The following is a 27,925-nucleotide window of genomic DNA, read 5'->3' as shown; positions in this document are numbered from 1 at the left end:
GGCAGTGTGGATGTCTGTGTGCAGTGAGATGTGTGCAGTGTGGATGTCTGAGTGCAGTGAGATGTGTGCAGTGTGGATGTCTGAGTGCAGTGAGATGTGTGCAGTGTGGATGTCTGTGTGCAGTGAGATGTGTACAGTGTGGATGTGTGCAGTGTGTATGTGTACAGTGTGGATGTCTGCGTGCGGTGTGGATGTCTGTGGGCAGTGTGGATGTGTACAGTGTGGATGTCTGAGTGCAGTGAGATGTGTGCAGTGTGGATGTCTGCGTGCGGTGTGGATGTGTGCAGTGTGGATGTGTACAGTGTGGATGTCTGTGTGCAGTGTGGATGTGTACAGTGTGGATGTCTGTGTGCAGTGTGGATGTCTGTGTGCAGTGAGATGTGTGCAGTGTGGATGTCTGTTGGCAGTCTGGATGTCTGTGGGCAGTGTGGATGTCTGTGGGCAGTGTGGATGTCTGAGTGCAGTGTGGATGTCTGTGTGCAGTGAGATGTGTGCAGTGTGGATGTCTGTTGGCAGTGTGGATGTCTGTGGGTAGTGTGGATGTCTGTGGGCAGTGTGGATGTCTGTGGGCAGTGTGGATGTCTGTGGGCAGTGTGGATGTCTGTGGGCAGTGTGGATGTCTGTGTGCAGTGTGGATGTCTGTTGGCAGTGTGGATGTCTGTGGGCAGTGTGGATGTCTGTGGGCAGTGTGGATGTCTGTGTGCAGTGAGATGTGTGCAGTGTGGATGTCTGAGTGCAGTGAGATGTGTGCAGTGTGGATGTCTGAGTGCAGTGAGATGTGTGCAGTGTGGATGTCTGTGTGCAGTGAGATGTGTACAGTGTGGATGTGTGCAGTGTGTATGTGTACAGTGTGGATGTCTGCGTGCGGTGTGGATGTCTGTGGGCAGTGTGGATGTGTACAGTGTGGATGTCTGAGTGCAGTGAGATGTGTGCAGTGTGGATGTCTGTGTGCAGTGAGATGTGTACAGTGTGGATGTGTGCAGTGTGGATGTCTGCGTTCGGTGTGGATGTCTGTGGGCAGTGTGGATGTGTACAGTGTGGATGTCTGAGTGCAGTGAGATGTGTGCAGTGTGGATGTCTGTGTGCAGTGAGATGTGTACAGTGTGGATGTGTGCAGTGTGTATGTGTACAGTGTGGATGTCTGCGTGCGGTGTGGATGTCTGTGGGCAGTGTGGATGTGTACAGTGTGGATGTCTGAGTGCAGTGAGATGTGTGCAGTGTGGATGTCTGTGTGCAGTGAGATGTGTACAGTGTGGATGTGTGCAGTGTGTATGTGTACAGTGTGGATGTCTGCGTGCGGTGTGGATGTCTGTGGGCAGTGTGGATGTGTACAGTGTGGATGTCTGAGTGCAGTGAGATGTGTGCAGTGTGGATGTCTGTGTGCAGTGAGATGTGTACAGTGTGGATGTGTGCAGTGTGTATGTGTACAGTGTGGATGTCTGCGTGCGGTGTGGATGTCTGTGGGCAGTGTGGATGTGTACAGTGTGGATGTCTGAGTGCAGTGAGATGTGTGCAGTGTGGATGTCTGCGTGCGGTGTGGATGTGTGCAGTGTGGATGTGTACAGTGTGGATGTCTGTGTACAGTGTGGATGTGTACAGTGTGGATGTCTGTGTGCAGTGTGGAAATCCATGTGCTGGTGGGTTCTGCCCCTACAGTGTGACCAGAGGCCGGTCATGGTGCAAAATGCAGCGTGGGAAGGGTTAACCTCCAGTGGTGGGTTCTGCCCCTACAGTGTGACCAGAGGCCGGTCATGGTGCAAAATGCAGCGTGGGAAGGGTTAACCTCCAGTGCCAGGGGCTGCACGCTGCCTGTTAAGCATCCAGATTCCAGTGTAATTCAATTAGTCCGGCTTTCGGGAAGGTGGGGACATTTTGGTTGCCGCCTGGCACCGCCTGTTTCTCATGTTGCACACCAATCCTGTTGCAGTGAAGAAAAAAGGGAGCGCGAGACCGTGGCAATGTGTCAGCAGCAGCACACAGCGGCGGCACACGGCAGCTCCCGCCTGGCTGCTCGGGGCTCTGCGCGCCCCCCTCTGCTGCCTGGTGAAGTGCACGCGCTGTGCCGGCTGTGAGCCTGTGGTGAGCGCATCATTCGCAGACAGAGCCGCACCGCTCCCGCCGGGGGTCAGCGCCCACCTCTCCACATACCGGGCGCCGCACACAGGACCGCACAGGCTGACGTGCCTGCTCCACGTCACGGCAGTGAGTCTTGCGCTTTGTGAGGGGTGGGACTTTTTGGAGGGGCTCTCGCTCCATCCTCCCACATTTTTCCCTGTCTGTTAACCCTTCCCTCCCCGCCTCTCCTCACTGCTGATGTGCACTAAGTTTTTTTTCCTCCCCGGGAGCAGCTGCAGGTCCTGCCCGGCTGAGGCACAGGAGCTTTTCATCTGTCTGATCTTGGATTTCGTGGCTCATTTTATTTCTCTCAAACTGTTTCCTGCTCTTACAAGTTGATCTCCTGGGGACTGGCCGAAAAAAAGAAAAAAAAAACCCTGCAAAAAAAGAAGAAGAGTGACTTTTCCCCTCCTGTTGATGCCTGGGGCAGTATCTGGACCTCATCTTTATGTATGTGGCTGTTTTGTGCAGAAGACTTGGATGCATTTCCAGGAGTTTGTTGTTTTTTCTTATTTTTTTTTCCCCCAAATATAAAGCGAGTTAATTAGCATCCTGCGCACCGAGTTTGGATGTAAGGCATCACACGGCTTGTAGGATTGTTCGATTTCTTCTTACCTCTCAAGGACAGAGGCGGGGGGCGAGGATACATAAGGTACCCCAAAGCCGCAGCCTCCACAGACTGCAGAGCATCTTCCTACAGTAGAAGCCTGGGAGATGGCAGGATTCCCTCCAGATACACAGAGGCTCTTGGACTTAGTATCCGGGGTGTAAGTTTTGCGTCAGCGAGACCCTTCATCTAGAGCTTCTTCTTCTTCATTGACATTGTCCAAGCCTTCTATCCAGCAAGTGCCACAAACACCAGTCCCCAAGTCCCTGCATTTCTATATAGTAACTTTCACAGACCCCAGTCCAGCTATTCCTTTATGACCCCGTGATACTTTTCCTTGAGTTTCGCAGGAGGGGTTGGCATCTGGACCGTAGTGCACCTGAGGTGGCCCCCCGGGAATGTGTCCCTTGTTCCCTTGCCCTGCTGTGTGTGCAGGGAGCGCTGTGTGAATGTGCACCGCCCTGCTACTCCTGCTCTCAGCAGCAGCAGCCTTTCGGCCTCCAGCACCTCCCTGAGCCAAGCTGTCTATCCCCATTGCAGCGGCGGTGTCCCTGACACATTCGGACAACCTTTCCTATTAACTCGGAGAAAATCAGCCCAGCTGTCCCAGCGAAACCCGGAGCCCGTTGCTGCTCCGCGCCGCTTATTCGCCTGCGTTTGCTCCTCTCGCGCCCCCTCTTTTTGGCCGGGAGTGATGTTGCACGTGGAGATGTTGACGCTTCTGTCTCTGCTCCTCTGGATGTGTGTGCGCAGCCAGGATCCTGGCTCCAAGGTGGTTGCTGATCGCTATGCGGTGTACTGGAACAGCACCAACCCCAGGTAAGGAGGGGGTGGCTGAGCGCTGAGACGCCGCGCTGCACGAAACACGCTGTCCAAATCCGGCTGCAGCAGCGTGGAGGCTGTATTGATCTGAGCGCCGTACCAGCGACATATCCTGGCTGAATGATTGTGGAGTAACATGTCACTTTTAACATTGTATTCAATTCCATCCTTTTTTTCGCACGGTATCACAGCTATGGACTATACGGTTCAATCAGTACAAAGTCTTGATGTGTGCAGAACAGTCTACAGAAACTCAATGCTTTGTACTATAGAGGCAACAGTCCCTTTATTAAAGCCTTAGAATCAGTCATGGTATTGTTACCATCTTTTCAGTTAGCCATTAAAAGGTATCAACCACTGAGGACTCTCCATTCTATCCGTCAGGGACCAGGTAAGCATTAGCAGTGACTGGCCAAGCTTTCCGATATCAAATCTGCATCCGCTTTCATCTTCTACTTACGTCGTATTATCGTGCAGCAGGCAGATTTACATAGAGCGAGTAAAAGTTACAGCAACTTGCCTGACGTGTGATTTCAATTTAATTCCTCTAACATATTATATTACAAAAAAAAGATAAGTTGGTCCGAGTAATAATTAACCTATGTGCATTTTTGGGAAAGTTTCCCTCCCCCACCGGTTGTCTGCTGGCTGCTCATTGACAGTGGAGCTGTATAACAACCCTTAATTGAACAAGCTCCTATCGATCTGTCAGACTCCACTAGTGTTTTCATTCCTTACGGATCCTGCCTCCCCCATGTAGAAAGTACATTTCTCTGAAACATAATGAAGCTTTGAAGCCAAATATCTCGGTCATCCGATCGGCTACTAATTAACTCTACATAAACATGTGTTTTTTTCCCCCCCCCCTGGAAGTTAGATTTCTTTTTTTTTTTTTTAAATGTGCACCCCAAACTGCAGCTGCTTTGGTTAAAGATGATTAGCACCATGAAATATGAGAGTAGGAATACATTTTCAAATGCCAGGGCAAATTAGGCCGGAAATAATAACCATCAATGTGATTAAAAGTGCATTAGTCTTAGGGCTTAGTACAAGGTATTGTAAAATAAACCCGAATAAAAGTTTTATGGAGACGACCGGGCAATAACTTTCTTGAGTTATGGGGACCGGTGTTGGAGGCAGCAGTTTTTATTGTTTTGTAAGTTTGGGGTTTTTTTTATACTTTTTTTTTTTCTTACCCGCCTAGCTGCACTGGTATAAAATTACATTCCTTTTTGTAAATGGTGACCATATGTTTGACAAAGTCACCTGGCTCCTATATTATTGTCTTGTTAAAACAGATGTGAACCAAATCCTTCTTTACCTTTCAGCCTGGCTGAGGAGGACATTTTATCGAGGGTTATCTACGTTATATGCCTGTGATACTGCTGTTTAGTTTGAGATTAGTACATTGATTTTTGTCACAGGTCATGTTTTTTAATAGATCAGAATAGCCTGCAGAAAAATCTCTTGCTCAAGAGGGAGCTGTGGAATAATCTCCCAAGTTAACAGCGTTTGCAGTTGATACCAAAGAGCTAGCAACAGCTGAGAGAAAATGGGCTTTAAAGTTGATTATTTTTTTTCTTATAGGAATAGGGGCAAGTTATAGACGCCCAATTTTGGGTGGTAGGTAGCGTTGCAATGCAAACGGTGAATTACGCGGATACATCAGGGTCCTACAAAAAATGTCAAGGACAAAAAAAAAACACTTAATTGATACATCAACAATAAGAAAGATCTCTTAAAAATATTCCTCTCTATCCATACAAGAAAGATATGAATCTTTGTATCATGATAGCCGGGAGATAAAAAAGTTAAGATTTTGAGAGTCCTCGGTAGTTGATACCTTTTTGACTTTTGTCAGCCATTAAAAAGTATCAACCACTGAGGACTCTCAAATCTTAATATTTTTTTCTTCTCCATCCAGAATCCCATCTGTCCCGTAGATATTTAACACCTGATATAGCATGTTATTAATGGGGCCACGTCTCGTAGGGTGACCAGCTTTGGAGCACTGTGTGAAAGTAGTGGTTAAGCTGGGGGACGTCAGGCAGGATTCTCTCGGTAAATTTAAAAGCAAGGCCAAAATGTGCTTTCATTTTCCTTGGGAAATGCCAGGCAGAATCTGGATTTTATTAAATGCCTTTCAAAGTTCATTAATTGCACTGTAAAACATGCAAACAACTGATAAGAACATTTCTTTTGTTCTGAAACGTCAAGATACAAATTAATGAGTGTAGTCGTTTTGCTTTGTAGACACAACCCCATGTAATAAAACAGGAGTGCTAGTGAAAGTCTGAACAAGGGAGCACTACTGTGGCTGCCAGGATTTATATGATATATGGTGAAGCTTAAGTTTTTAAGAGCATTGATGTTTCCCACCTCCCAACTTGGACAGACAGCTATACAAAAAAAAGGTAGAATGGAAAAAATAAAAGGAGAGTTTAGTAAAATAACCCAAGCCTGATATTCCGAAAGTTTCAAATAATTATTCTAGAAATCTAATCCTGAGTAATCCACGGCTACTTCAAGGTACAGTAAGTTCTGGCATCTATTATAACTTTATATTAACAACCTGATGAATCTTCTAAGTCGATTTTCAGTTCAACATCCTTCCTATGCAGAAAATGGGTTTGAAGAAGCATTAATGAACTTTTTTGACTTTTTGCCAAAAAGCTGCTGTAATAATTAAAAATGTCTGGTCCAAAATGTGTCTGCCTGGGATTGTGAAATATTGCATCCATAACAAATCATTAATATAAGTCAGGCTTGTCAATTAGCAATATGCAGAAGTCATAGCATTCGTCTCACAAGCCTGACACCAGCAAAGAAAGATTATTTTTGTATCCTGCTTGAGTGAATGTGTTTAAGTTCTTCTGTAACCTCGTAACCTAGTTGTTTTAGCTGAGCCTACGTGCTTTCTCCAACAATATCCTCCAGATTTCTGCAATAGTCGTTATGTGCTGAGACTCTACCAGTGCTAAATTATTACCTAGGCTGACAACACTATTTAAGACTCACAATAGCTGGCTATTAAGTTGGCTCACTTGTCAAATGCCTCGTTCTATTCCTCGCTCTTTTTTTTTTGTTATTACATATATATATATTTTAGAAAAATTGCCAGCAAAATTGTTTATTTTCTTGCTCTGTCCACCTCACCATATCAAGGAAAGGTGACTTCCAAGGTCATGGACTTTTTACGTCATTACAGCAATATTGCCTTCCTTTGCCCTCATATAGCTTTGCTGTGTTAGTTCTTATTGTGTGGGCAAATTGCTTTTCTGTGTTTCATAACTGATGTAATAATGGAAGTAATGTGTTACGCATGTGCAGGAAAGTATACTGATTTCAATCCCTTACTCATTGCAGTCAGTTTCCAGAATACAGAGCAGTTTGATTACTACTCCTTGCATGGCTGGATATTGAAATAGCTTTGTTTCAGCTAAATTCTTCTAAGTCTGTCTCTCGATACCTGCAGAACAAGGTTTATACTTGCTCTGGGCTTGTTTTCAAGATTTGGAAATCTTTGGAGGGCAGCAAGTTAAAATAAATAGTCGCATTCGTGATACATTGGTTCCTGCTTCCAACTTCCAGAGGGGTTTTTGATTTGGCAATTTCAATTTGAGGGACAAAGAGACCTACAGCCCAATAAATTTTTCATGATTAAAAGTGTAGCAGTAGTGTTCTCAGAAGTTCATTACATGCAGCTTGCTGGCTTTAATAGTGTTACTCTAGCCTGTTAGAGCTTTGAAAGAATACCTTGGTTATTTCAAATGGGTTCCTGTAGCAGACTTCTATTTTCCCCTTGTGAATCCCATGCAATCAACAGTAGTTTTACAGACCTCATCCTTTGAAGGAAGGGCACCTAGTTAAGGGTAAATTACCCTTCTGTAATTCTTCCTATTTAATCTTTTGCAAATGCCCGTAATGAAAGCTCTACATTCCACCCAGTGGCCCCGTTTCCTGTTGTAGAGGGACAGATAAAGATGAGTCTTTCTTTCTGTCCCCTGTTGCTATGGACCCAGCAATCTACCAGCTCCATGCTGGGCTGAGAAAATGAATGAATACAATTAGTGCTAAAGGAAAGTTGGCTTGTTACATTTTTATTTTTTTTCAGAACCTCCATAGACAATCACACATGTGTACATCCAAGGAGTTTTGCTTTCTCAATCATTTACATTGGTAGTAAAAAATAAATAAAAAATTCATCCTCAAAATGTTTTTGGAAGAACTTACACTTCAATTACGCAGATACTAAAATTAGGACCTTCCTGTGAAGTCTTACAGTTAGTCATCTCCCTTTCTCTCTCTTTTTTTTTCTTCTGAGTATGACCTTTCGAAGAGGGAACTTTTTGAGTCAGTTAAGAGTTATTTCATTTATATTGTACTGGGAGATATATAAAAAATTATACGACGAGGGCCAGGAATAAGAGCATAAAATGTGTACACTAATTTTAATGATGCCAATAACTATCTAATATCCGTTGCTATCGTATCACCGAGTCCCGAGAGGAGGACTGCTTGCCTTGGAGGTATGGAGAAAAGCCATCACCCAATGCTAGGGCAGCACTGTTTTCTATGGCACTGTAGATGTCGTACCGAAGAAAATAACTCAAGACACTAAAAGTTTATAGCAAAAAAACAGGAAGCTTGGATATGAACTCGCTCACTGTCTGCTCGGTGAAATATGTCTTCTATAATTAAGTGACAAACTCAACAAATTGAGGTTTTTAGGTGACTTGAAATGGTGAAGGTGACGTCTAATCTTCATTTTTATGATTTTAGCATTAACTTATTTAATAAAGTGCCAGTGAAAAGTCTCCGAGAAAGCTACAGAAAATATTTAATACTTAGCATGAAAAGAGCGTTATTGATCATATTGGCTAGATTATATTTTTCGGAGTGATATTGTTTGATTCTTAATAGTTGAAGTGCCAACGGGTTAATATCTTAATATATCTAATTATTTCACTTCCGATAGTAGTAATGGTTTTCCACATAAGGCTGTAGTCAATATTCGGTTCTTCTGTAAAGCAACGTTATTAGCTCAGTCCTCTTTTTCATATACTTGGGGCAGGATGGAGAGACGTACACGGATTTCGAAAATGCCAAAATGTAGTTTTATACACTGACTTGGACCGGTCAAGGGTAAATAATATCGAGTCCGGTCTGTAGAAACGTAGCAGAGATGAATTTGGCATTTAGCTGTTTATTTTGAGCACTTAGTCAAGATGCTGTAGGCTTATCTACATTCATACGTGAAGCTACTGCAAACACATAATGCAAAATGCTGAATGACCATGTCCTCTCTGTCATTACATTTGTTTCATTATTACGTTGTACTAGAAATCTAGAGAGAAGTTCCCTGAACGTATCTTAATCTGAAGAAAGTCATCAGAAGAGGATTTTATCATCTTGTATGTTGTTTAAACACAAAATGGCTTCCCTGGATATTTTTTTAAAGATGGCCGCTCGATGTCTTAGGAGTTCCATAAATGGAGAATGCTTGTCAGATTAATGGGACTGAAGGCAGGAGAGATCCTGATGGAGAACGTCAGCACTAGGACGGCCGAAATCCTTCTCATTTGCAAACCTATTTTTTTGGCAATGTAAAAATGGTAGTGTGTTCCAAGTGAGATTGTTAAAAGTATATTCCAAGGTTTTATAGTAGATATTTCCACCAATTATTTCCTTCCTTAATAAAACATAATAGTATGTGATCCCCGGTCTTTAAATTTTGCAGATTATGTTTCAGAAATCTTCCCGAGAGCACAGCAAGGTAGTGAGGTGGTACCTTACAATTTTGATTTTTCTCATTGTACAAAATAAACATAAATTGCATGAAATCTGATCTGACATGCATTGTCTGGCTCCAGAAATGGAAGAATAAATTAAATACATTTTACTTAGGGGTCAGGTACAGTTACAGCTAAATATGCAATAATTGTATTGACTGGAAAGACATATGTCTATAGCTAATGACCACTTACATTCCCAGATCCTGAATTCTACGTTGTAAGGTATTGAACCAAAGAATTAAAATAATTTATTATCGTTAAGGACCTTTAATCAAAGTTAACAAATAATGCTAATACGACGTCTCCACAACAATATCAGGGCACTTTACAGACTATTCTGTGCCAAGGAAAAGTCATTTTAAGTCTATGCATGTGCTATATTCCCTTCAGTAAATATTTGGAGGGGGGGGGCAAACAAATCTAATTTATTATGTATACATTCATATCCTTCGACTATATGTAGAAACATTTCCAAAGTGGAAATCTACATGTAGCAGAGCAGGAAAACCCCAGATAACACACTAATGTATCATGAAGAGTGTGCTCAAGTACAAAGTTAGCTCTGCTGCAGATGACTAATATGCAGGTCCACTATATACCGTATATGTGTGCGTATATGTATGTGTGTGTGTATATATATATATATATATATATATATATATATATATATATATATATATATACACATATTTACATTTTTGCCTTTTACTCTTTTTCTATCATACAATAAGTCTTATTAGTGTATATGTGAACCAGATAGCCAGATAGGAGAATATGGTGATGTATGACAGTTCCCTATATAACAATATGTATATTTAGAATCTTACATATACAACCGTTCTGAATTAATGTATTTCACTACTTGATTATCTGAGTAAAGGAATAATATGACGAAGCTTGATCTGTAAACTCCATAAGAACATACTAAATAAGAAACATTTGTTCCATGATGATACGTGCCCAGAGTAGTAAGGCAACGTCTACCATTCCCAGTATACTCTGCTACTGGTTTTATTCACTGGCTGCCCAAACACATAATCTCATCTGTGCAATATGTGTATTATAACCATGGAAATAGGAAATGCCCATACTACTGTATAAAGGAATCATCCCCTAACGGGTGATCTTTAAATATAGATTTCCGCTTCCATTTTAGATTGGCAATAGTACTGGGCAGATGGCCATTAGATATGAAATTTAGTCTTTCTGATAATATTTTCCTGTTTAATTGTGTGAACAGGACAAATCTCCCAAATCTTACTTTGTCTGCTCATGTTGCAAAGTGCTCTTGAGGTTTCTATTTCCAACTGTCCTGTAAGTTATTAGTGTCTGTCAAAGCCATAATTGCCGCTAGTTCCTTGCTCTCTGTTCGAAAAATGCAGCAAATAGAGAAAGCAAATGAAAGGCATTTTTTTGTCACAGCGGCACTGCACTGTGCAAAGCTTACCCTTGGCCTTATTTCTTTTTATGAAGGTTTGCATAATTTAGTATTATATTATTAAGTTGCACCACGTGGAGGGTTTAATAATATAAGATGGTTGTATTTTAATTATAGACTTGGAATTATTACACAGTAATTATGAGAACCCACATTTTGCACGACGTTCTGTAGTAGTTAAAAGTTGGTTCCACTGCAAATAACAGATTCTCGGCCTCTTGAATGATAAGCGTTAGTAATGAAGATTAGTTTGGGGGCACATGTCTGGACTCGCAACGGCCTGATCTGTGGGTTCATGGTGCACAATTTGCTCATCTATTGTTGTAGATTAATTTAGATTATTTTTTTACAGTGTATAAATCATGTGCATATACTATATGATTATGCAGGCGCTTACTTTTATGTAGATGATGATTTTTTTTTTTTGCACTTTTTTTTAATTTGAAGTAATTTTTGGGATTACTAAAACATATTTGTTTGCTCAGATTTATCATGTGCTATAAATACACACAGTACGGGGGTATATGTAAAAAATATATAGTATGTATGTAATATATAGATATAGATATATGTGTGTATATATATCATATCTCCATATGTATATAATATATACATACACACACACACACACACACACACACACACACACACGTTTATTTCCTCCCAAAAATGCTACCATCACTGTGAATTAATATTGGCTGGTGGTTTGAACACAAGATTTTTATACATTTTGCAGTTTCAGTAATATTGTTTTCTTTTTTTAAATACACAAAATATATGTTAATACTCCAATATCAAGGTTGTCAAAAATGCTCCAATGGCCAGCAGTCTATTCTAAACACTCTCCAGTACTCTACAATTCTTAGCGTTGTATCTATTCCGAAATTTCATGTATCATATGTTTATGCTTTTTTTCAATATTATTTAAAAATTTCCGTTTATTTTCTACGTAGTAATATATGCTCAGATTAATCGGTGGCTCCAACAGTAATACCCCACACCCACAAATTAATGGCTAATATTTTCCATGGCAGGTTGAATTAACACCATGACTATGCATGCTTGGCTTAAAATCTGGGTATTAGGTAAACCTGTGATAATTACAACCTTCTATATCCCGGCTGCCTATTATTTATTTTATTCATGTATTCCCCCTTCTTTATGTGGGTGCCTTGCCAGTCTGGTCGCAATGGCTACAATATTGTCACTGAGCGCTCATTATGGTATGTAAATTTTGTTTGTACAATATTCATTATTGTATTTTAGATTGCGCTCTGATGATCTTTCTTGGTTTAATAGTGCAGCTTTACGAAATCCTTTCGCCCGCTAGCAGCGCTGCGTGAAAAGTTCTTGCCGCCATAAAGCTGGCATTAAGATACGCGTGTGTGATCGCCTCACAATTAAACTTGGAAAAGAGGTATAATCATGTCCCCAAACTTTTGCGTGTGGTTATACGGTTTATGTGCTTTGTCTATGTTTTGGCTTGGCCTCTGCGATGGGTTGGTAGTTGCCTAACATGTAGATATATATAATATATAAATATACGCTAGAGTGTTTGTATCCAGCATAGAGAACTTGATATTGTGATGAGCTTGTGGCTTTTTATAGAGACTTAAGAGATCATACTGTGCAAAGACAGGAGACAAGATGGCGGACTCGCTTGATAGGCATTGATTAATAAAACTGGTGACATTAATGTTTTCGAAAGTTCCATAACTCTTCCACTGGCTACTATTGATTGGAAAGACGAAAACATATTTATTACTTCTTAGTGCTGAAATGCTAATAGTGTTTTTGTCGCTCCCCATAGTATTCCCTGCTGTTCTGGGAAAATAGTGAAGAAATAAAAGCTGCCAAAAAGTGTGTCTCTTTATTACTAATTAATCAGGCAAAAAGGCACCTCACTGACAGAACCAATGTCAGGCTGACAGCCTCTCTGGGATATTTTATTTGAGATACTGTAAAAAAATAAATAAAACTAATTAAATGATTCTCTGGAGGCCTGTGCTCTATTAGCTGACATCACAATCCACAGTGGCTTTTTCCAAAAGCGCAACCTGAAACATAGAAGATGGTACCTGAACAGGTCACTCATGAATTTTTTTTTTTAGGCTGTGTGCACACGTAGCAGATTTTTCGAGGTTTTTTTTCGCGGTTTTTCGCTATAAAAACGCTCACATTAAGCATCCTATTTAATAGAATGCAATCTGCATTTTTTGTGCACATGCTGCATTTTTTCCTGAGTGGATTCGCATTCCAGAAAAAAACGCAGCATGTTCATTAAATTTGCGGAATCGCGGGGATTCCGCACACAGAATCCCACCATGCGGGAAGTAAGCAGATCATGTGCGGTTGGTACCCAGGGTGGAGGAGAGGAGACTCTCCTCCATGGACTGGGCACCATATAATTGTTAAAAAAAAAGAATTAAAATAAAAAAATCGTGATATACTGACCTTCGATTTCCCCCGGAGTCTTCCTGCCCCTCAGCGCTGCACGTGGCCGCTTCCGTTCCTGTAGATGGTGTGTGTGAAGGACCTGCGATGACGTCGCGGTCACATGACCGCGACGTCATCGAAGGTCCTGCACACACACCATCTATAGGAACGGAAGCTGCTGAGGAGATCGGCTGTTTGCGGTGAGTATAACCATTTTTTTTTTTATTATTATTTTTAACATTCTATCTTTTACTATTGATGCGGCATAATCTGCATCAATAGTAAAAAGTTGGTCACACTTGTCAAACACTGTTTGACAAGTGTGACCAACCTGTCAATCAGTTTTCCAAGCGATGCTACAGATCGCTTGGAAAACGCTAGCATTCTGCAAGCTAATTATGCTTGCCAAACGCTACTTTTCTGCAGGAATATGCATGCCAATTCCGCATGCAATATAACCGCGGCAGGAGGCGCAGAATTGGTGGGGAAATTTCCGCGGCAATTCTGCAACGTGTGCACTTAGCCTAAATGTGATTTGTAGTCAGGTAGAAATAGCTACTTAATGATTAGGAACTACAATTGATAGTGTCTTGAATATTGTCCATGTGTCTAATCTGAATCATGACTTTCTGAAACGTCACCAAACCGGAAACTTGTATATTTTTTATTATATACTGTATGGAACGTAGTGATGGTCTGTCTTCTCTTCATTCTCTACCTTATCCTGGTTGAACTCCTTGGACTTGTGTAATTTTTTTTAACGAGTGTGTGCAACAACATGGTAGCAATATTTCGCTACCTACCTGACCTTTTGGGCTTACGATTCAGTTTTAGGGTTTCAGGAAGAAAAAGAACCAGAGATTTTTAAGATTACAAATGTAACAAACTTTTGCTCCTCTTCATTCATCGATCTTAAGTTTTTATACATAGAGGATTGTATTGTCTTTAACCGGAAAATGCTTCACTTTTTTTGTGAATTAGTAGTTTTCTTGCTGCATCTAATCGTGAAATTTACCAATAATTATGTCTAGGTGTGAAAAAAATGACAAATATATTACACATAAATGTGTGCCCAAATGTTATTAAATCACTTTTATGTTCAACTGTATGTTTTCCAAGGGACAAAATTGAGTAAAAAACAATTCTTTAAGATTGGGCAAAACCTATTTATATTTAGACTACGCCTACATTTTTAGAATTCCATGGGTCCATAAAAGCGGCGGCATGGACAGACACATTTCCTGGCATCTCATCCGGGACCCAATGATGCACCAGTTTACTTAAAAAAAATGTTTGACCAAAACTTAAAGCCCCCCCCAAACTAACATTCTGCAAAATTGTAAGCAGCTCGTCCACACAGATCAGATCCTAGCCCCATGGTAGGGCCATTTTCATCACTATGTAACTACCCTACAGTATAAGAATGTTTTAAGACTCTGTTCACATGGTCACATTTTTTGTTGTTGATTGAATTAGTGGACTTACCAATTGCAGAACATAATGTATAATGTAAGGAAAGCTGACGGACCCTATATACATTATTTATTATGCTTTGCTTATATAGCGCCATCATATTCCGCAGCTCTTTACATATGTTTACACCACTGTCCCCATTGGGTCTCATGATCTAAATTCTCCATCAGTATGTCTTTGTAGTGTTGGAGAAAACCGGAGAACCCAGAGAAAACACACGCTAACACGGGGAGAACTCATTGCATATGTTGTCCATGGTGGGATTTGAGCCTAGGACCCCAGCTCTGCAAAGCAACAGTGCTAACCACTGAGCCACATTCATGGGGCCAATCTGCTCCCTTTTCACACAAAAATGCGCAGGAAGCTATTTCCAATTATCTTTTCTATTCTTTCTAAGCGGAACAGACAAACCGAAAACACATAGATGCATGTGAGCATAGCCTTAAAATGTCCAAGAAATCCAGGGAAACTGAATGAAACTTATGCAGTCTCCATGTAGAGTTGTTGGATGCAGACCCGCGACCCTATTGCTGCAAGGTTACAGTGTAAGCACTGAGCCAAAGTGCTGTCCACAACCACAATTCTGTTCGATTATCAAGATCTAAATAAATGATATGATTATTTTCTAGCCAGGATACTCCCCAGGAGTTACGACTGCATTTCACTTCTCAGATAAGGTCGGCATCATATTTACAACGTTATATTTCTTTTCTTTTTTCCTGTCGTCTGTGTTTTATTCTCGGGAATACAACTCTTAACAAAGAAAGAATATTCAATAAGAATTGTACCACCTGGATTTTATTACATTGTATTTCTTAACAAAGTACAGATGAAAGGAGGTATCCATGTCTGTGAAAATGATTTGCTTTTAAATGACTATATCTAGAATGGACTGCCAGTTTTGCTACTAGTAAAAATGTACTTCAGCATATTGATGACTTTGCTGTGTTGTTCAATTTTCGTTTTTTTGTTAAGGGGAATGAAATCCTCCGAAGTAGTAGCTGCCTCTCAGAATCAGCCAGTCAATTTTCGTTTCATCCAGTTGAGTGCTAATTTAGCAATACTTAAAGGTTTCATTGCCTTGTAGTTAATTAGCGCCAAGTAATGAATGCTAACTGAACTATTAGTGCACATTGTTGGCGCACGGATGTTTTGTGTGATTGGAACCATTGCAGATCTGTAACACGTACACACCTATTGGGGTGTTCTAGGATACAATAGTCTGAATGAGTAACGTAATTGTAACAAATACCTAATATTCACATCCGCACTCCTTTTTTACTAATATATTCCATTATGATCACAGTGCTCATAATTAAATTGCCGATATTATATTTTAAGGTCCTCACACCAAGCTAACAAAGGAATATGAGAGATGTGCTATGTCCGTTAGGGGAACAATGAAAGTAATTACACACTCTGCTGTGCCAGACTTAGTCATAAAGTGTTAATAAGCAATGGTGGGTGCAGTTGTGATTTATCTACGCTTTTGTCATATGTGCTCCTGTCTGTCCAGTCTTTTGACAGCTTAATTAAATTACGCACTGGATATAAACCCAACAAAGTAAAACACTTAAAAAAAAAAAAAATGTGAGCAAGCTAAAAACTTATCAAGATCGTGTCATCGAGACAATGTCGTATGTCTAGTTTAGGTATAGTGGCCACCCGTTTGTAGCCAAAAGAGACAATCAATTTTAGCTTTGTGACTACCTTCAATTTTGTAGGCTCTCTCTTCTTCTGTATCTGTATCCATCTAATCGGTCATATGTGTCCAACAACTGTAAAGGCGGCAATACACATTAGATTAATGCCAAACCAATGTTCTGGCCTTACGGAGATCGTGCTACTTTCAAATACATGAAGGTATCCTATTTCTCAGTGGAAGAATCACCAGGAATGCTGGATTTCAATATGCCCAATTCTTTAGCATAAGAACCATGCAGCGGCGGACGTGTTTGGTACTCTAAACCCATTGACCTGATCGTGCATGTGTATGGGGAAGAATAGCTTTAAAAAAAAAAAAGTATTTGTAATTTTTGGCCTTGAAGTCAGAACTGGTCCAAAACTAGGGAGCAAATAACATTAACACTACTATAATATTGTAGTTACCTGAAGAATATGGCTGTTACAGATGGCTTAATAATAATAATTATTATTTATTATTATAGCGCCATTTATTCCATGGCGCTTTACATGTGAGGAGGGGTATACATAATAAAACAAGTACAGTAATCTTAAACAATACAAGTCATAACTGGTACAGGAGGAATGAGGACCCTGCCCGCGAAGGCTCACAATCTACAAGGGATGGGTGAGGATACAGTAGGTGAGTAATAATAATGGAAAAACACGCTCAATTTTGACATTTGGTGAACATTACACCCAATAGTTATACATAGAACACTTTTTAGACATTGTCAGACATAGTTGGTCGTTTACTGTACACTGCATCATAATGTTAATCCTTTGTGTGTAGATGAATCTTATTTTTTATTTTTTTTACGTTTTGCTGAAGCATCTGCATGGAGTTTGTATGTTCTCGCCATGCTTGTGTGGGTTTCCTCCCATATAAAGACATGCTGACGGAATTTGGCTGATTAGCGCCAATGGAGTGATGACCATGTCTATGGAATATGTTGGCACTATGTGAGCACACTTAATTAAATAGTGAATATGAATATTTTTCCTAATTCTGGATCAGCACAGTTCTAGTTATAAATCGGATAAACAGTGTGCACTAGTATGAGGAATATCTAATTGTTATTAAAGGCAAATGCACATTCTAACTAGATCATAGGACTGCTAAGTCTTTGATCCTTGGTACAGCATTATATAGATCTCACGGAGTACAGTAATACTTCAGTTTATTACATTCAGAATTTACATAAGAGTTAAAATATTATTGCCTAATGTTGGTGGGAATTTAACTAATACCTAATAAGCTGCATGTTATCAAAGCTGGCAATGATTTCCAATGCCTTCATTTTGCATTTGACTACTTTTCCAGGCACTGGTAGTGATTAACAATAAGTGAATGGGTGTTTGGAGGCAGACATACAGATGAGTTTCATTAGCACTCTGTGTTTGCAGCTCGGGATGTATCTAATATAATTTTATTGATCAGGCAGTGTGTGCCAGCGTTTGTAATACCTGTCGACTGAATAAAATCTTCCCATTGTTAGGTAGAGAATCATCCCTGACATTGGAGCGGCACCAGCCGAGGTCATTGGAAGACCATTCGCTGTGCTGTGGCACGGAAATGTTTGCTTTCTGCCAATTTGTCACTCCTTTTAATTGATAACAGAAGCCATTGCAAAGTTTTATTTAATAAATATCTAAGTGGCACTTTAAGATACAGGCAGCTCAGAAGATCAATTGCAACTAATATGTTAACCTGTTCCTTGCCAATCACTGCATTTGGTACATTGAAACAATATATTAAGTTGCACTTACACCGAAAGCTTATTCCTAGGAATGCTGATGTCTTGTAATGTAAACAAGATGACGATTATGAGCAAAAACACTTGTCGGGTGATATGATTTTTAAGCTTACCTAAAGTCATAGTTTTCGACAGTGCCACATCCGGTATAAACAGGGCTTGCCTTGTCGAGAATAATGGCCGTCTATTCGCACTGAATGATCTATTACAGATTGTTCAGTGCGCATCGTTTAGCTCATTCTGCCGATGTAAACAAGATTTAATTGACCTCTGATTGGTGTATATTTTCTGATCAACGGTCATTTATTTCACCAATCTGCTTCTGTAAAATTAGTTAGTATAAATTATAACCTGATACGTCAACTACAGATGTAAAATGGTTAGTGCTATTTCCTGTTGACTCAAAGGGCTTTTCCTAAAATTGCCAGTTTTCCCCTAAGAATACAATAAAGTTTAACTTGCCATTCACGAAGGATGGGACCATTGGGAACCCCAATGATCCAAAACAGGGCTCTGCTATGGAGGTGAGATGTGCGCATGCTCAGCCTCTGCTTCATTAAGTGGCTATGGGACCACCAGAGAAAGCCCACTTCAGGGCTCCCTATTTTTGGCAATGAAGTGACTGGAGGCTGAGCATGTTCACTTCAAATGTGTAGAGTCCCGTTCTGAAGAACGCTTTGGGATGGAGAAGTCATATAGTTGAGATTGTCAGATGAATGAGCTGAGCTTATTAATTGATACAATTTATATGCCTAATATGACCCTGGAAAATTCAACTTTGTATGGAACCATATTGTGCATCACTTGCCATACAAATATATTTGGATATGATGCAGCCATCCATCGGAGTTATATGTCAGGAGATCCACTGTGTATACAGTCTTTCCAACACAGGCTCTTAAAGTGGTCAACAAAGCTTTACCATCTAATTTTCCTACTGTAAGATTGCGCTTACCACATGTCTTGGGGGACACTTGCTTAGCACGGGATTCAAGCACACGGGCATGGTTTTTCGCTTAAACAGTCCATACGGTTTATTATGGCATCATAAACCAGGTTATGCACAGTTCATTATATACATTTCATGGAACACAATAGGCACCAATCGGTGACATTAAGTTGCAGCTTTATCTTAGACACTTCATATTTCGGCTTTATCTCACGGACACTAAACATGCTGGACCTCTCTCTCTGTCCAGTTACCATGAGTGTCCGTACGCCGAACAGTTCATCAATGTCACTAGTCATATATCGCACATGACATTGGGTCGCGGTGTCTAAACACGCTGAACTTCACTTCGTTCAGTTACTGTGGGAGACCACACAGTTCATAGACTATCACAAGTACCGACAGTCAATGGTATCTTTTGGGAGCTCCTGCTCCACCTGCTAACTTGCCTGGCTGGCACACATCAGCCAGTCCAGAGCCACCAAAGGACGGTAGCTTCCCCAACACAGACCATCCAGGTCCACAGTCTCTCAGGTGCTCCAGGAAGACTTCACTCACAGGAATTTCCAACACAGACTGTCCAGGACCATATTCTTACTGTGCGCTATTCAGGACATCCATCCCACATGGGACCGTCCAACATACTGGCATGTGCTCTCCAGGATTCCTACTCCCAGGAGATCCAACACAGGTTGTGCTCTTCAGGAAGCTTACTCCCAGGACTTCCAACACAGGTTGCTCAGTGCGCTATTCAGGATGTCCATCCCATATGGGACCGTCCAACACACCGGCATGTGACCTGTCCAGGTGCTATTCAGGATATCTGACACCCCAGGCCACCAGGTCCAAAGCCCCAACATGTGCTCTTCAGGGAGATGACACTCCCAACACATAGGCTCTCCAGGACCTTCCAGCATAGACCATTCAGGTCCACACTCAGCTACCATGTGACCCACACCCGTGTCACATTATGAAGCTGTAACCACTCCCACAGGTGGGAGTGTGTGTGTGTGTGTGGCTAGTTTGACCCACCCATCTCTCATAACTAGCCTAGTAAGTCTCCCTTCACAACTATACCAAACACTTGTGGGACTACAGGTCCCAGAACAACAACATTACATCAGACTTAACACGCAGACTCCCTCAGCGACACATCGGCCACTTACAATTCTACCAGTCACTGTTTCACCACCATTACAACAACAGATACGCCTCCATGCATATCCCGAGGAGCACACAGCGCCCCCTAGCTGCCACAGGGGTCACTGCATCACACTACACAAAGTCACGGACAAACTCCATGGTAAGTCATACATGATAGACACAAACAGATACAACCTCCATGATGAAAACACTTCCTCATAGATTTTGCATTGTGCTGTTGCTGCATAAATGACTAATATATATGTTCTACCCTAATGTATTCCACAATACAGAATGTACAATGTGTTTATCTATTTCACCATCCATTAGGTGGGGCTCACCATATATCTATCTCGGGAACACACGCTTTCATACATTAGGGCCAGTTTTATAGAAATATATTGAAATCACACTATTTATATGTATCCCCTACCATAAAATAAGCTAATTCATTACTGAATGAAAATATATGTAGTTGTAAGCTGTATAAATGACAGGGTAATTCTGATATGTACACATTTTCTGCACAGCATTAGTCTATACATATTCTTTCTCAATTGCTTTGCTTAAACAATTACAGAGAGAGCACTATCATTTGCCTGCTCGACGATCTCTTCTTTTGTCAGACAGCTGTTCATACATTCACATAATCACTATTTCCAAGATTTGAATTTCTTTCTGTTGTGACGTTCGGAGAGAAGTAAAAGGGATATTAAATTCAATCTCTTCAGAGTGGGTGCGAATCCACAGGAGATCTGCGTGAATATTGTACGGGGTAGAACCATTCCGGACATGGGAATATATTCATTTACCTCCATATATGACATATTAGGACTTCTCTGGATGAGTCATAGGAGGATTAATCCGTTTGTGTTTGTCACTTACAGTACATGATCTGCAAATAGGATATTTCTCATCAATCACATTGTACTTGTCTTCCTCGTATGAGGAGGAATTACAATTTACTTAGCCCTACTGTACGAAACTGAATAGACAAAGACATCGTGACTTTGTTGCTACATCTTTGTATATTGAGTAATTAGGGTTTTTTTTCTGCCTATAAACTAGAATTACCCTAGGGAGATAGTTGTATGTAAAATAAATTTTGATGTCTTATAATTAAAAAAAAAAAAGGTTTCAGTTTATGTTTCAAACCAAGAGGCTGAATCATTTTTTATTACATGAGCTCTGCTTAGGAAATTGAAGCGAGAGATTTAATGTCTCCTGGTGGCACCTGGCTACCTTTAAACAACACTCAGGGGATAGCCTATGGCAGATAATATATGGCCTAATTGATTTGTTTCTTTTGTGTTTTTAAATATTGTAAAATTTTTAATAAGATAAACCTTAACAAACTAATTTCTACAGTTATTTAATTACCAGCTTTTGGTTTAGATACCGTTTAGAAAAAATGTAATGGAATGTAATATTTCGCTTTGGCTAGACTCTCAGTAGCAATACTATGTATCATTTTAATAGGCTTAGATTAAAACATTTCTGAAACTTTACTTTCATATTCATTACTTGATTTTTTTTTTTTTTTCATGATTTTAGATCTGGCAATGATTGATCCATGGCAAGGCAATGGCTTTTTGGCTTTGGTTGGGTCTTCTGCTTCCGCCTACATCAATGACATATGTTTCATAGAGAAAGCTTACAATGAGGTTAAATAATATGGAATATATAGCATACATTGGATAGAGTGATAATTAAAAACACAAAATTTTACAAATATTGAGAAATACGGGTTCCCACCCTTGTTACGTGTATGGTGCTAACCAGACATGGAGGAGCCTGGGGTGGGGAGATTTGAATGGATTAATACAAACAGAAGGAATTAAATAACGTTTATACCATTAAAATAGACCTTTATTTCAGAGCTAAAGGTCCCCATACACATTACCCTAAAGTTGGCATAACCCACCAATATCTGTGCTATTAGCCATCAGTATAATGTGTATGGGGACCAAAAAGCTCTTGCTGGTTCAACACCATTAGTTATGGCATTGCAGACCACTCTGCCTAAAAGAGCTCTAAGGGCCATTGATATAAGATAGCTGTTGACCATACAAGCTATGTATTCTAACCCACCCATACATATTCACACTCGGAGTGTCCATGTGTTCTGTATGGGGAGTAAATACAGGGTGGGCCATTTATATGGCTACACCTAAATAAAATGGGAATGGTTGGTGACCCAGATCGGCACGCTGAATTTGCAGAATGGGCAAAACAAAAATTGGAACAGGACCCTCAGTTTACACAGAACATTATGTTCAGCGATGAGGCATACTTTTTTGGGTGGGCCATTTATATGGATACACCTAAATAACATGGGAATGGTGACAGTTTTCTTGCGTAGGGTGTCTTGCATTGAAATCTGCTGCAATAACCTGGGTAGTGAGTTCACCAGACATCAACTCAATTTCTATCCGCTCCTCACGTGTTAACCTCTGCGACATGTCAATGGCTGTAAACAAACAGAAACTTGTAAATAGCTCATGAAAGAATAAAGATAAAACCAAGCACACCATTGTTTTTCTTGTGAAATTCTCAATAAGTTTGATGTGAAACATGACCCTCTTCCCATTGAAACAAAAATAAAGTTGGATCCAAAATGGCCGACTTCAAAATGGCCACCATGGTCACCACCCATCTTGAAAAGTTTCCCCCCTCCACATATTTTAATGTGCCACGAACAGCAAGTTATCACCAGCCATTCCCATTTTATTTAGGTGTATCCATATAAATGGCCCACCCTGTAGCAAACTGGCAACAGCTTATCTCCAAAGACAGCAAAAGGATTGGGTCTTTAAATTGACTATACCCTATTCTTCCCTTCCCTCACCAACATCTGTCAGGGGAGAGCTGAGAGGTCTCCATGCATATCAGATGGCCTACTGGTCATACCAAAAGAAGCAGGTTTGGTGGACTTAATGGCATATGGGGGCCATTAGGATCTTGCTTCATCGCTAGTTCTGTTTCTCCTCCATAATCAAATAGTAAAGTAATTGTCGAGGAAACCTGAACCTACTAATCAGTGGACATTAGTCTTTAATATTTAGGAGCTCAATTCAGAGTAAACATTCCACCAAGCTAATTTAGATTCATATTTGCCAAAATATTAATTAAAATGGAACTTCTTTAACCTACGCCTTAATTATGGGTATCGCATCCATCTTGTAGGAAGTGATTTGTTTGAAGCTGTCGGGTAATTAAATGTTTTGGTCTGTGGAATTATACTTTGTTCTTTTCTATGGAGTATTTGTTGTCAGAACACATAAGCGCAATCATTACTGCATTAGGGGAATAATAGCATTTGTCCTTAATGTGGTAATGATTGCTCTGTGGTCAGTCCTGCAGGAAATAACAGGCTCATTTACATATGCAAATCCATTCAGCAGATACAACATATTCATAAAATGATATCTATATATTTTCCAATTTGCTCCACTAGCCATCTTACGGAAAACCACATTTAAGTATACAGGAAGCAGTGATGAATGGGTGACAGGATAATGTAGCGAGGTCTAGCAGAGAATTGGTATTTTTTTTTGCCAGTGAGTTTTTGTAGTGATACAGCACTTTGACGGCTCTCAGTGACAGGCAGGTAACGTCAGGGCATCAGCTCCTACTCCCAGGAATCCCATCACTGTCAGAACCATGTTTGCTCTTTAATCTGTGGTTCAATTGCACTAATCTTTTCCAACTGCCTTTTTTATCTGCTGAGGATGACAAGAAAAAGCCATGTCTGCTTCCCTCCCGTCGTTATTTGTTTATTCCTATCCAAACACCTAACATTGTTAAATGCTTACCTGTTGTATATAATCCATGTGGTATAATAGGCTGTGCTGAAAACTTAGCATCAGCGTGTGCTCCAGGTAGCTTTACATAGTGTGTCGGCTGACCTTTAACTTACAAATTGACAGTAGCTATAATTTTTCTGGTGTTCTGACATGTTCAACATTTAAGGTATAATTTCCCACCTTTCAAGTCATTGGAGGAGGAAGCAATGGAAAGTTGTTGGTACATGTCTGCAGGAATTTCGGGAACTGTGTCTGTTGCATTGACACGGCTTGGTGGAGCACAGCAGCTAAACAGGTTCTGTTGTTTGAAGTCCCTTGACGGCATCAAAATTGTTTTCTAGGCTAAAGGTACCGTCACACATAGCGACGCTGCAGCAATACCGACAACGATCCGGATCGCTGCAGCGTCGCTGTTTGGTCGCTGGAGAGCTGTCACACAGACCGCTCTCCAGCGACCAACGATCCCGAGGTCCCCGGTAACCAGGGTAAACATCGGGTAACTAAGCGCAGAGCCGCGCTTAGTAACCCGATGTTTACCCTGGTTACCATCCTAAAAAGTAAAAAAACAAACGCTACATACTTACCTTCCGCTGTCTGTCCTCGGCGCTCTGCTTCTCTGGTCTGGCTGTGAGCGCCGGGCAGCCAGAAAGCAGAGCGGTGACGTCACCGCTCTGCTTTCCGGCTGACCGACGCTCACAGCCAGAGCAGGAGGAGTGCAGAGCACAGCGCTGGAGGACAGACGGCTGTAGGTAAGTATGTAGTGTTTGTTTTTTTACTTTTAGGATGGTAACCAGGGTAAACATCGGGTTACTAAGCGCGGCCCTGCGCTTAGTTACCCGATGTTTACCCTGGTTACCAGTGAAGACATCGCTGAATCGGTGTCACACACGCCGATTCAGCGATGTCTGCGGGGAGTCCAGCGACCAAATAAAGTTCTGGACTTTCTTCCTCGACCAGCGACAGCACAGCAGGGGCCTGATCGCTGCTGCCTGTCACACTGGACGATATCGCTAGCCAGGACGCTGCAACGTCACGGATCGCTAGCGATATCGTCTAGTGTGACAGTACCTTTAGACTTTTGGTCTGTGGGATGTACAGTAATCTATTGTGCTGATATTAATGCTGTGCATTGTTGGTGATGCTAATTAGTAAGGTAATTATTAGCATAAAGTAAGTGTGGATAATTAAAATCTGAGACTGAAGTATTAGTCAATGAGTTCAAGTGCAATATATGCGATGCTTATAAAAAAACACAACGTAAGAAACAAATGACTTTTACATCTGATGACCGTGACTGTTAAACAATCATGATTGTTAATATACCAGACGATCGACCGCCATTAATACCATGTGTTGGCTGGCGACCAGAACACCAACAAAACGATTGTTAATATTTACCATTATGTGCTCGTAGAATATTATCGCTATCGGAAGCATGTGTCCACTGTATACATGAATATGTGCTGGCAATAAGAATGATCTTACTACTGGCATGAATTATCCAATCACCTGATGAACAAGCTTTTTGCACATTGGTCTGGTGGTTACTGGCATGTTTACAACAGCCCATAATTGGCATTTAAGCGTTCTAAAGAATATTCATTCCTCATCATTGGTTCTTCGAAATGGGCCTTTACTACAACCTGTCCGGAGATGACTTTTTCAAATGATGAATTCTACTAAAAGTCCTTGTCCCTTATTCCTTCCCTATACTGTGTGTATTTGTCCTCAATGTGGAGATGAAGTCAAGGCACATTGTTTATTATGCACTGCTTATATATACGGTATTCCTCAGTGCTTCACATACATTATCATCACTGTCCCTGATGGGGCTCACAATCTAAATTCCCTATCAGTATGTCTTTGAAGTGCGGGAGGAAACCGGAGTACCCGGAGGAAACCACGCAAACACGGGAAGAACATACAAACTCCTTGCAGATGTCCTTGGTGGGATTTGAACCCAGTGATGCAAAGCTGCACTACTAGCCACAAGGCAACTGTACTGCCTCTATTTGACTAATGTCACTTAAACCTACTGATATTGACGGATTCAGCTGACAGTCTCATGGGCATGGGGGTCTCTGACAATGCTTTTCGGTGACTATAAAGATCCAATATTTCTGGTTTAAAACTGCCAATCCTTTTGCTCTTTAAGATTCCGTTTGCATAGACCGACTGGTGGCATAATAGGACCACCGATGGGTAAACTCTTTCTCGTCGGTAGCTGATTGCTTGTTTACACAGGCAGACTAAAGCAAATGATGCACACTGAGCAATCTATCCTTATGCACTTAGTGCGCATAGGCTGTCATTGTTCTCTGCAGCATGAATCCTGATAACACAGGATAATACATCGCCGAGAATGATGATCTTTTATGCTGAATAATAGATAATTTCACTCGTTCGATGAGGGTTTTGCTCAATCATTGGGTGATCGGAAGCCTGTTTACACGGCAAGATGGTCATGAAGTGAATGTTTTTAACAATGCTTGTTCATGATTATCTTGCAGTGTAAATGCCCCTTAAGAGGTAAGCTGCTGCCATAGAAGACTGCCAGCAGTTTTTTCTCTGCAGGGTGAACCCTCCTATGTATGGGAGAGATGGTTGATAGGCAAATCATCCTTCAGCTGACAGCCATCTAACATGCATGGAGTTTAAGCTGATTCCAAGCACTTTTGGTGTTTACGTATATACCCTGGTTTCAACATGCTTTGACCCTTCAGACACTTTAATATTATGGTTAGTCAGTTCCATATGGTCTCATTAGAGCCAACTTTACTGCATGGCAATTAACTTAGGTCTTCTGGCCAAATTACAGCTGTGTACAAACTCTTATGTTGTAAAAACTCCATAAAATGCCACCCATATGAGCTAAGGGGTAAAGTTTCACCTTATGTAGAGTGACATGCCTGACATGCCAGGCTAAAGAGACTTATCGGCTGTGCAATGCTCCTCTGGGAAATTAAACATGTAAATTGGCTCTTCATAAAAGAAGAGGTCAGTTTCTGGGGCCATCGTATGCCTCTGAATTTAAATGCAAACATTCCTTATCAATACAATGGAATAGCAAAGTGACATGTTCAGTTTGATAAAAACCAAAATCACCGGCAGCATACCTGTGAGTATAAGTACAATGTGCAGGTGCACACACATGCAGACAAAACCTAGAATAAAAACATAACGCATAGGCATACAGCAGTAGGTAAATAAATAGTAGCACATGTAAAAAACATGGTGTCTAAGTTAACATTTGCTGTGCACCGTTGTGTTCAGCTTTTTACAGGCAGTTCCCATAAGTCAGGCACTGGTCCTGCGCTGCCCACATCCATTTTGTGGCCTGGTTGGTACATAGCTCGGTACCATACATTTTTCACGGCGTGTACTACTATTTATTTCCTTACTGTAATGTGCTTGCACATTGTTTTTATTCTAGGTTTTCTATGTTTGGTATGATATTACACGGCTATTCTCTACAATATATGGTGTGTATGAGCCATAGGGTGCCTCAATCCAAGCTTCACATAAATTTGTGGCACTGTATCATCATCAACACAATAATTACCATCAGCGCCATATTGGGGATTACTGTTAACACTATTTGTAGGAGAGTGAGTACAACAGTCACCTTTAATCAGAGGTTAATAAGCAAAGGTTTCTTATACCTATAAAACACTAGTCACAGGCTTCTGTATAGAATAATGATTGACAGCTGTTTGAACGTGGGCAGAGTTGTGTTTAGATCGATCCAGGTGGCGGATCCAGTCAAACTAGTCCTACAAGCAGTTCTGTATTTTTTAGAAGGGTCACACAGGCCCAGACATATCATACCAGACTACAACACACCAACATTTTTTTTTTAACAATCTCATAGTAATAAAACACAAATAATTTACTTGAAATA

At 40.8% G+C, this 27,925-nt stretch overlaps 1 protein-coding gene across 2 annotated transcripts in view; it reads left to right on the top strand.

Moving 5' to 3' along the window:
* The first annotated feature begins 1,971 nt into the window (after positions 1-1,971).
* EFNA5 (ephrin A5) overlaps positions 1,972-27,925 on the top strand; it is a 583,129-nt gene continuing 557,175 nt past the window's right edge. Inside the window, exon 1 of one of the 2 annotated variants that reach the window (XM_069752525.1) lies at positions 1,972-3,541. In XM_069752525.1, coding sequence (XP_069608626.1) covers positions 3,417-3,541 — 125 coding nt within the window. In that variant the 5' untranslated portion in view covers positions 1,972-3,416. The remainder of the gene's footprint in view (positions 3,542-27,925) is intronic. The other variant, XM_069752533.1, reaches the window with a different exon arrangement.

Source organism: Ranitomeya imitator, chromosome 1 (assembly GCF_032444005.1).
Source record: "Ranitomeya imitator isolate aRanImi1 chromosome 1, aRanImi1.pri, whole genome shotgun sequence".
NCBI lineage: Eukaryota > Metazoa > Chordata > Amphibia > Anura > Dendrobatidae > Ranitomeya > Ranitomeya imitator.
Note: the sequence above shows the minus strand (reverse complement) of the source record. Positions and strands in the feature narration are given on the sequence as shown.